This window comes from Taeniopygia guttata, chromosome 37 (genome assembly GCF_048771995.1).
Source record: "Taeniopygia guttata chromosome 37, bTaeGut7.mat, whole genome shotgun sequence".
Lineage (NCBI taxonomy): Eukaryota > Metazoa > Chordata > Aves > Passeriformes > Estrildidae > Taeniopygia > Taeniopygia guttata.
Window position 1 is genome coordinate 1,253,218 of NC_133062.1, and position 9,361 is coordinate 1,262,578.

Consider the following 9,361-nt stretch of genomic DNA (forward strand, 5'->3'; position numbering starts at 1 on the left):
AAATCCACTTTAACCCCCCAAAATGCCCCCAAATCCCCCTCCCACCTTCCCCGGGGGGGGTCTCAGATTTCGGGGTGCCCCCCCAGGACGCCCCCAGACCCTTCAGCCGCTCCCCAGGGACCCCAAACCCCCCCAAAATCCCCCAAATTCCCCCCAAATCCCCCCAAACCCCCCCAAATCCCCCTCCCACCCCCCGGGGGGGTCTCAGATTTCGGGGTGCCCCCCAGGACGCCCCCAGACCCTTCAGGACCCTAAAATCCCCCCAAAATCCCCTTTTACCCCCCCCAAATCCACTTTAACCCCCCCAAAATCCAGTTTAACCCCCCCAAAACCCCCCAAATCCCCCTCCCACGCCCCGGGGGGGGTCTCAGATTTCGGGGTGCCCCCCAGGACGCCCCCAGACCCTTCAGGACCCTAAAATCCCCCCCAAAATCCCCCCAAAATCCCCCCAATTTCCCCCAAATCCCCCCAAAATCCCCCCAAATCCCCCCAAATCCCCCCAAATCTCCCTAAAACCCCCCAAATCCCCCTCCCACACCCCGGGGGGGGGTCTCAGATTTCGGGGTGCCCCCCCAGGACGCCCCCAGACCCTTCAGGACCCTAAAATCCCCCCGAAATCCCCCCCAAATCCCCCTAAATCCCCCACAACCCCCCCAAACCCCCCCAAATCCCCCCCCCACGACCCCCGGGGGGGTCTCAGATTTCGGGGTGCCCCCCAGGACGCCCCCAGACCCTTCAGCCGCTCCCCGTCCTGGCGGAAGCTGTTCCGGGAGAAGGAGCTGCGGGGGGGGGGTCCCGAGGCCACCGAGATGTTGCCCCCCAACTTTCGGGGGGCGCCCCTGGGGACCCCCCCCCTGCCCCTGCGCAAGGTCCAGCCCGACGGTGAGGGGGGGGGAATTTGGGGAGGGGTCCTGGGGGGCTTGGGGGGGGTTTAGGGGAGGTTTGGGGGGGATTTGGGGGGATTTTGAGGGGGTTTGGGGGGGATTTGGGGGAGATTTGGGAGATTTGGGGGAGATTTGGGGGGGGTTGTGGGGTCTGGGGGGAAATTTGGGGGAGATTTTGGGGGGGTTTTGGGGGTCTGGGGTTGATTTGGGGGGGTTGAGGGGAAATTTGGGGGGATTTTGGGGGTCTTGGGGGAGATTTGGGGGAAATTTGGGGGAGATTTGGGGGGTCTGGGGGAAAATTTGGGGGAGATTTGGGGGGTTTTGGGGGGATTTGGGGGGGTTTTGGGGGGGATTTGGGGGTCTGGGGTTGATTTGGGGGGGTTGAGGGGAAATTTGGGGGGGAATTTGGGGGTCTTGGAGGGATTTGGGGGAAATTTGGGGGAGATTTGGGGGAGATTTGGGGGGGATTTGGGGGGTCTGGGGGATTTTCTGGGGATTTGGGGGGGTTTGGGGGGGTTGGGGAGGAATTTAGGGGTCTTGGGGGAGATTTTGGGGAAATTTGGGGGGGTTTGTGGAGTCTTGGGGGAAATTTGGGGGAGATTTGGGGGGATTTTGGGGGTGATTTGGGGGAGATTTGGGGGGGATTTGGGGGGTCTGGGGTTGATTTGGAGGGGTTGAAGGGAAATTTGGGGGGATTTTGAGGGTCTTGGGGGATATTTGGGGGAAATTGGGGGGATTTGGGGGTCTGGGGGGAAATTTGGGGGAGATTTTGGGGGGGGAGTTTGGGGGATTTAGGGGGTTTTGGGGGGATTTGGGGGAAATTTGGGGAAGATTTGGGGGAGATTTGGGAGGATTTGGGGGATCTAGGGGATTTTGGGGGGGTTGGGGGAGATTTGGGGGGATTTTGGGGGAATTTGGAGGGTCTGGGGGATTTTCTGGGGTTTTGGGGGGATTTTGGGGGAAATTTGGGTGGATTTGGGGGGTCTGGGATTGATTTGGGGGTGTTGAGGGGAAATTTGGGGGGGATTTTGGGGGGCTTGGGGGGAATTTGGGGGGATTTTGGGGGTCATGGGTTGACTGGGGGGGTGAGGGGAAATTTGGGGGAGATTTGGGGGGTCTTGGGTTGATTTAGGGGGATCTGGGGGGGATTTTGGGGGTCTGGGGGCATTTTTGGGGAAATTCGGGCTCGATTTTGGGGGTCTGGGGTTGATTTGGGGAGGGGTCTTGGAGGGGTTTTTGATACCGGGGGGGTCAATTTTGGGGGGTCGTGGGGGGCTCGGGTTGGGGAAATTTGGGGAGGGGTCGTGGGGAGGATTTTGGGGGCAAATTTGGGGGATTTGGGAAGATTTCGGGGGGATTTTGGGGGGATTTTCGGGGATTTTGGGGGTCTGGATTTTTTTGGGGGGTGTGGATTTTTTGGGGAGGGGTCTCGGGGGGTTTTTTGGGGGGTCCTAACCCCCATCCCCCCCCAGGGAACTCGGTGCCCCCCCCGAGGGGCGATGGGGGGGTCTCGGTCCGGACCTACTCCTGCTAACGGTGAGGGGGGGTCCCCAAAATTTGGGGAGGGGGCGTCAGGGTGGGAAATTGGGGAGGGGTCTTGGCTGTCCAATTTGGGGGGGGTGGGGCTGAAAATTTTGGGGGGGGGTCTCAATTTTGGGTGAATTAAGGTGGTTTTTTTGGGGGGGGTGAAGAATTTGAGTGGGGGTCTTCAATTTTTTGGGGGGGTCCTCAATTTTGGGGAGGGGGATTCTCAATTTGGGGTTGGAAGTGAAAAATTTGGGGGTCCCCATTTTTTGGGGACCCCCCCTCATTTATTTCCCCCCCCCCCCGCAGGGTCCCTGACCTGATGAAACCTTCGTGGGGGGGGGGGCGACCCCCAAAATCCCCCTCCCCAAATTCCCCCCCCCCCCATGTCGGTGATTGGGGGGTGCGGGTTAATTTTGGGGACCCCCCCCCCCAAAAAAAAAATCGCTGAGCCCTTTTTTGGGGAGGGGGCTCTGCCTCTGCTGCTATAAAATTTGGGGGGGGGTTTGGGGGTCCCCCCTCCCCCCCCTTGGCGCCCCCTCCCCATTTTCTCCCCCCGGCGATGGGGGAGGGGGGCGCGGGGGGGTCTGCATGGAAAACCCAATAAAAAAATGGGGCAAAAACCCCAAAAACTGCAAAATGTGGAATTTTTGGGGACCCCTCCCCAAATAAAAGGGGTGGGGTCTCTTCGAGCCCCCCCAGGACCCCCAAAATCCCTCCAAAACCCCCCAAAATCCCCCCAAAATCCCCCCAAAATCCCCCCAAATCCCCCCAAAATTCGTTTTCGTCCTTTCAAGCTTTTTATTTCCACCCCCCCCACCCCAAAATAATTTGGGGAGGGGGCGCCAGGGTGGGGGAGGGGGTGTGGGGGGGGTCTTCAACCCGCGCCCCCCCCCCAAAATCCCCTCAGGCTTCGGGGGGCTCGAAGAATTTGGCGAGTGACCTGTGGGGGGAGGGGCGAGGGGGGTTAAATTTGGGGAGGGGGCGCCCCCAAAATCAGCTGAGGGGATATTTGGGGGGTGGGGGGATTTTGGGGGACCCCTCCCCAAATTTGGGGGGGCACTTACTGCAGCAGCGCTCCCGAGAGCTCATCCACGAGGCTGCCTGCGGAATTTGGGGGGATTTGGGGGGGCTCAGGTGGGTTTGCGGGTGCCGGGTGGATTTTGGGGGGGATTTTGGGGGTGATTTTGGGGGTCCCAGGTGGATTTTGGGGTCCCGGGTGGATTCTGGGGTCCCGAGGCGGATTTTGGGGGAGATTTTGGGGGTCCTGGGATGGATTTTGGGGTCCCGGGGCGGATTTTGGGGTCCCGGAGTGGATTTTGGGGGGAATTTGGGGGTCCCGGTGGATTTTGGGGTGGATTTTGGGGGTCCCGGGGTGGATTTTGGGGTGGATTTTGGGGTCCCGGGGCTGATTTTGGGGTGAATTTTGGGGTCCCGGGGCGGATTTTTGGGGTCCCGGGATGGATTTTGGAGGTCCCGGGGTGGATTTTGGGGGTCCCGGGGTGGATTTTGGGGTCCCGGGTGGATTTTTTGGGGGATTTTGGGGGTCCCGGGGTTGATTTTGGGATCCCAGTGTAGATTTTGAGGGGTCCCGGGATGGATTTTGGGGTCCCGGGGCGGATTTTGGGGGTCCAGAGGCTGATTTTGGGGTTTATTTTGGGGTCCCGGAGCAGATTTTTGGGGGGATTTTGGGGTCCCGGGTGGATTTTAGGGGGATTTTGGGGGTCCTGGGGTTGATTTTGGGGTCCCGGGGTGGATTTCGGGGTCCCGGGATGGATTTTGGGGTCCCGGGGCAGATTTTGGGGTGAATTTTGGGGTCCCGGGTGGATTTTGGGGGTCCCGAGGGGAATTTTGGGGTGAATTTTAGGGTCCCGGGGTGGATTTTGGGGGTCCCGGGATGGATTTTGGGGTCCCGGGTGGATTTTGGGGTGAATTTTTGGGTCCCGGGGTGGATTTTTGGGGTCCTGGGGCGTATTTTGGGGGTCCCGGGGCGGATTTTGGGGCGGATTTTGGGGGTCCCGAGGAGGATTTTGGGGTGAATTTTGGGGGTCCCGAGGAGGATTTTGGGGTGAATTTTGGGGTCCCGGGGCTGATTTTGGGGCGGATTTTGGGGGTCCCGGGGCTGATTTTGGGGTGAATTTTGGGGTCCCGGGGCGGAGTTTTGGGTGAATTTTTGGGGTCCCGGCGGATTTTGGGCGTCCCGAGGCTGATTTTCGGGTGGATTTTGGGGTCCCGGGGTGGATTTTGGGGATCCCGGGGCTGATTTTGAGGTGAAATTTGGGGTCCCGGCGTGGATTATGGGGCGGATTTTGGGGTCCCGGTGGATTTTGGGGTCCCGGGGCGGATTTTGGGTGTCCCAGTGTTGATTTTGAGGGGTCCCGGGGCTGATTTTGGGGTGGATTTTGGGGTCCCGGGCGGATTTTGGGAATCCCGGGGCGGATTTTTGGGGGTCCCGGGGCGGATTTTGGGGTGAATTTTAGGGTCCTGGGGTGGATTTTGGGGGTCCCGGGATGGATTTTGGGGTCCCGGGGTGAATTTTTGGGTCCCGGGGTGGATTTTTGGGGTCCTGGGGCGTATTTTGGGGGTCCCGAGGAGGATTTTGGGGGGGATTTGGGGTGAATTTGGGGGTCCCGGGGCGGATTTTGGGGTCCCGGGGCGGATTTTTGGGGTGAATTTTGGGGTCCCGGGGCGGATTTTGGGGCGGATTTTCGGGGTCCCAGCGGATTTTGGGGTGGAATTTTGGGGTCCCGGGTGAATTTTGGGGTCCCGAGGCGGATTTTGGGGTGAATTTGGGGGTCCCGAGGAGGATTTTGGGGTCTCACCCGGCCGGCAGGCGGTGTCGCACAGGAGGGGACAGAGGTAACAGAGCTGACAGCCCTGGGGGGGCAAAAAGGGAATTTTGGGGGGTCCCGGTGGTCCCCAGAGAGGGTCAGGGGGGTTTGGGGGGATTTTTGGGGGATTTTTGGAGGATTTGGGGAAATTTTGGGGGTATTTTGGGAGGTGTTGGGGGGATTTTGGGGGATTTTGGGGAGATTTTGGGGGATTTTGGGGGGGATTTTTTGGGGAATTTTGGGAGGTTTGGGGTGATTTTGGGGGAATTTTGGAGGATTTGGGGGAATTTTGGGGGGTTTCTGGGGGGCTTTATGGGGGATTTTGGGGGTTTTGGGGATTTTTGCAGGATTTTGGGGGATTTTGGGGGGATTTTTGGGGATTTCGGGGGGATCTTTGGGGGATTTTTGGGGGGTTTCAGGAGGGACTTAGGGAGATTTTTGGGATTTTAGGGGGGATTTGTTTTTTTGGGGGGGGCTATTGAGGAATTTAGGGGCGTTTTAGGGGGTTTGGGGGGTTTTAGGGGAGTTTTGGGGATTTTGGGGATCTTGGGGGGGATTTAGGGAGATTTTGGGGGGATTGGGGGGGATTTTTGCGGTGTTTTGGGGGATTTTTGGGGGATTTAGGTGGGATTTCGGGGGGATTTTGGCGGGTTTTGAGGAGGTTTGGGGGGGTTTTTGGGGGGTTTAAGGGGATTTTGGGAGTTTTGGAGGATTTCTGGGGGATTTTGGGGATTTTGGGGGGATTTTGGGGAGTTTGGGGAGTTTGGGGTCACCTGGCAGGGGGGACAGGGGTCCCCGGGGTCCCCCTCGGTGCAGGGGCAGCGGGAGCAGCGCCGGCAGTGCTGGGGGGAAATTTGGGGGGGTCAGGGGGTACAAAACCCCCCAAAATACCCCAAAATCCCCCCAAAACCTCCCAAATCCCCCAAAACTACCCCAACCCCCCCCAAAACCCCCCAAAGTCCCCTCCAAACCCCCCCTAAATCGCCCCAAACCCTCCCAAAATCCCCCCAAATCCCCCCAAATTCTCCAAAATGTCCCCCAACCCCCCCGAATGACCCCAAATCCCCCCAATATCCCCCAAATCCCCCCTAATTTCTCAAAAATCCCCCAAATTTCTCCAAAATCCACCCCGAAATCCCCAAAATCCCCCAAATTTCTCCAAAATCCACCCCGAAATCCCCAAAATCCCCCAAATGCCCCCAAAATCCTCCAAATCCCCAAAATCCCCCAATTCCCCCCAAAAATCTTCCAAATCCCCCCAATTTTCCCCCAAACCCGTCCCAAAATCCCCCCAAATTCCCTCAAATCCCCCCAAAATCCCCCAAATTTCTCCAAAATCCCCCAAAATTCCCAAAATCCCCCAAATCCCCCCAAATTCTGTCCAATTCCCCTCAAATCCCCTGAAAATTCCCCAAAATCCCCAAATCCCCCCAAAATCCCCCAAAATTCCCAATTTCTGTCCAATTCCCCTCAAAATCCCCCAAATTTCCCCAAAATCCCTCCAAATTCTCCAAATCCCCTCAAATTTCCTCCAAATTTCCCCAAAATCTTCCGAAAATCCCCCCAAATCCCCCCAAATCCCCCACAAAACCCTCCAAATTTCCCCAAAATCCCCCAAATTTCCCCAAAATCCCCCCAAATTTCCCCAAAATTTCCCCAAAATCCCCCCAAACCCCCCAAATTTCCCCAAAATCCCCCAAATTTCTCCAAAATCTCCCCAAATCCTCTCAAACTCCCCCAAATTTCCCCAAAATCCCCCAAATTTTCCCCAAATTTCCCCCAAATTTCCCCCAAAATCCCCCAAAACCCCCCCAAAGCCCCCAAATTTTCCCCAAATTTCCCCAAATTCCCCCAAAACCCCCCAAACTCCCCCAAAATCCCCCAAATTTCCCCAAATCCCCCCCCAAATTTCCCCTCCCCACCTTGCAGTAGCGGCAGTAGCGGCAGACGGAGCCGGGCCGGTACCGCCCTTCGGCCTCACCTTCCTCCTCCTCCTCCTCCTCCTCCTCTTCCTCACTCCCTGCGTTCGGGGGATGGGGTCAAATGTCCCCAAAAATCCCTAAAATTCCCCCAAAAATCCCCAAAATCCACCCAAAAATTCCCCAAAAAAATCCCACCTTCCTCCTCCTCCTCTTCCTCACTCCCTGCGTTCGGGGGATGGGCTCAAATATCCCCAAAAATCCCAAAAAATTCCCCAAAAAATCCCCAAAATCCACCCAAAAATGCCCCCAAAAAAATCCCACCTTCCTCCTCCTCCTCCTCTTCCTCACTCCCTGTGTTGGGGGGATGGGCTCAAATATCCCCAAAAATCCCCAAAATTCCCCCAAAATCCCCCAAAAATTCCCCAAAAACCCCCCCAAAAAATCCCACCTTCCTCCTCCTCCTCCTCCTCCTCCTCCTCTTCCTCACTCCCTGCGTTCGGGGGATGGGCTCAAATATCCCCAAAAATCCCAAAAATTCCCCCAAAAATCCCAAAAAATCCCCCAAAAAATCCCACCTTCCTCCTCCTCCTCTTCCTCACTCCCTGCGTTCGGGGGATGGGCTCAAATATCCCCAAAATTCCCCAAAATTCCACCCAAAATCCCCCAAAACCCCCCCAAAAAATCCCACCTTCCTCCTCCTCCTCCTCCTCCTCCTCTTCCTCACTCCCTGCGTTCGGGGGATGGGGTCAAATATCCCCAAAAATCCCCAAAATTCCCCAAAATCCACCCAAAAACCCCCCCAAAAATTCCCACCTTCCTCCTCCTCCTCTTCCTCGGAGCTGCGGCCGCCATCTTCCTCTTCCTCATCTTCATCATCGTCATCGTCACCTTCCTCCTCCTCCTCCTCCTCAGAACTGGGGGGGCTGTGGCCTTCATCATCATCATCATCATCATCATCATCGTCATGGTGATGGTGGCCTTCATCCACCTTTGGTTGGCCTTCATCATCGTCGTCATGGTGACGGTGGCCTTCATCCACCCTCGGTTGGCCTTCATCATCGTCATGGTGACGGTGGCCTTCATCCACCCTCGGTTGGCCTTCATCATCGTCATGGCGACGGCGGCCTTCATCCACCCTCGGTTGGCCTTCATCATCGTCATCGTCGTCATCCTCGCGGTCGCCGTGGTGATGATGATGATGGTGGTGACTGGGGGAGCCTTCATCGCTCCGGTGATGATGATGATGATGGAGGGGGTCAGCGGGGGAGCCTTCATCCCCCTGAGGATGATGAAGAAGATGATGAAGGTCGCCAGGGGAGCCTTCATCCCCCTGCTGAGGATGAAGATGATGAAGGTCACTGGGGGAGCCTTCATCCCCCTGAGGATGATGAGGATGATGAGGATGATGAAGGTCACTGGTGGAGCCTTCCTCGCTCTGCTGAGGATGAGGATGGTGATGAAGATGATGAAGGTCACTGGGGGAGCCTTCCTCACTCTGCTGAGGATGATGAAGGTGACCGGGGGAGCCTTCATCCCCCTGAGGATGAAGATGAGGATGAGGATGATGAAGGTCACTGGGGGAGCCTTCCTCGCTCTGCTGAGGATGAGGATGGTGCTGAGGATGATGAGGATGATGAAGGTGCTGAGGATGATGAGGATGAGGATGATGATGAAGCTCCCCCGAGGCCGCCCATGCCCCGAGGAGCAGCAGCAGCAGCAGCAGCTGTGGAGTGGCCGGAGCCATGAGTGACCAGTGAGTGACCACTGAGTGACCACTGAGTGACCACTGGGTGACCGCTGACTGCTGGGTGATCAATGAGTGATCGATGAGTGATCAATGAGTGACCAGTGACCACTGAGTGACCGCTGAGAGACCGCTGGGTGATCAATGAGTGATCAATGAGTGATCAATGAGTGACCACTGAGTGACCACTGAGTGACCGGTGGGTGACCACTGAGAGATCACAGAGAGACGTCAGAGTGACCACAGAGTGACCTCTGAATGACCATGGAGTGACTGCTGAGAGACCGCTGAGAGACCGCTGAGTGACCGCTGAGTGACCACTGAGAGATCACGGAGAGACCTCAGAGTGACCGCTGAGTGACCACTGAATGACCATGGAGTGACCGCTGCTGAGTGACCGCTGAGTGACCGATGGGTGACCTCAGAGTGACCTCAGAGTGACCGCTGAGTGACCGC

General features: G+C 57.4%; 2 protein-coding genes across 2 annotated transcripts in view; one reads left to right on the forward strand and one right to left on the reverse strand.

The window, feature by feature from the left end:
* PPFIA3 (PTPRF interacting protein alpha 3) overlaps positions 1-3,048 on the forward strand; it is a 54,173-nt gene extending 51,125 nt beyond the window's left edge. The window contains exons 27-29 of the mRNA XM_072921447.1: positions 720-882; positions 2,357-2,420; positions 2,718-3,048. Coding sequence (XP_072777548.1) covers positions 720-882; positions 2,357-2,418 — 225 coding nt within the window. The 3' untranslated portion in view covers positions 2,419-2,420; positions 2,718-3,048. The remainder of the gene's footprint in view (positions 1-719; positions 883-2,356; positions 2,421-2,717) is intronic.
* Positions 3,049-3,189: 141 nt separating this feature from the next.
* On the reverse strand, positions 3,190-8,694 carry LOC140681542 (uncharacterized). The gene is made up of 7 exons (XM_072921448.1): positions 8,482-8,694; positions 7,975-8,440; positions 7,162-7,259; positions 6,013-6,081; positions 5,231-5,285; positions 3,476-3,512; positions 3,190-3,351 (listed from the first exon to the last, which is right to left on the reverse strand). Exons 1-7 carry the CDS (start codon positions 8,692-8,694, stop codon positions 3,315-3,317), a joined length of 975 nt encoding a protein of 324 aa, XP_072777549.1. The 3' UTR covers positions 3,190-3,314.
* Between the last annotated feature and the right edge of the window lie 667 nt (positions 8,695-9,361).

Coding starts and splice junctions, on each gene's coding strand:
- LOC140681542 (XM_072921448.1), bottom strand. CDS start 8,694: ATGAAGGCTCCCCCGGTCACCTTCATCATCCTCAGCAGAGTGAGGAAG. Junction 8,441..8,481: donor TCCTCAGCAGGGGGATGAAG/GCTCCCCTGGCG, acceptor CATCATCCTCAG/GGGGATGAAGGCTCCCCCGC. Junction 3,352..3,475: donor CTCTCGGGAGCGCTGCTGCA/GTAAGTGCCCCC, acceptor CTCCCCCCACAG/GTCACTCGCCAAATTCTTCG.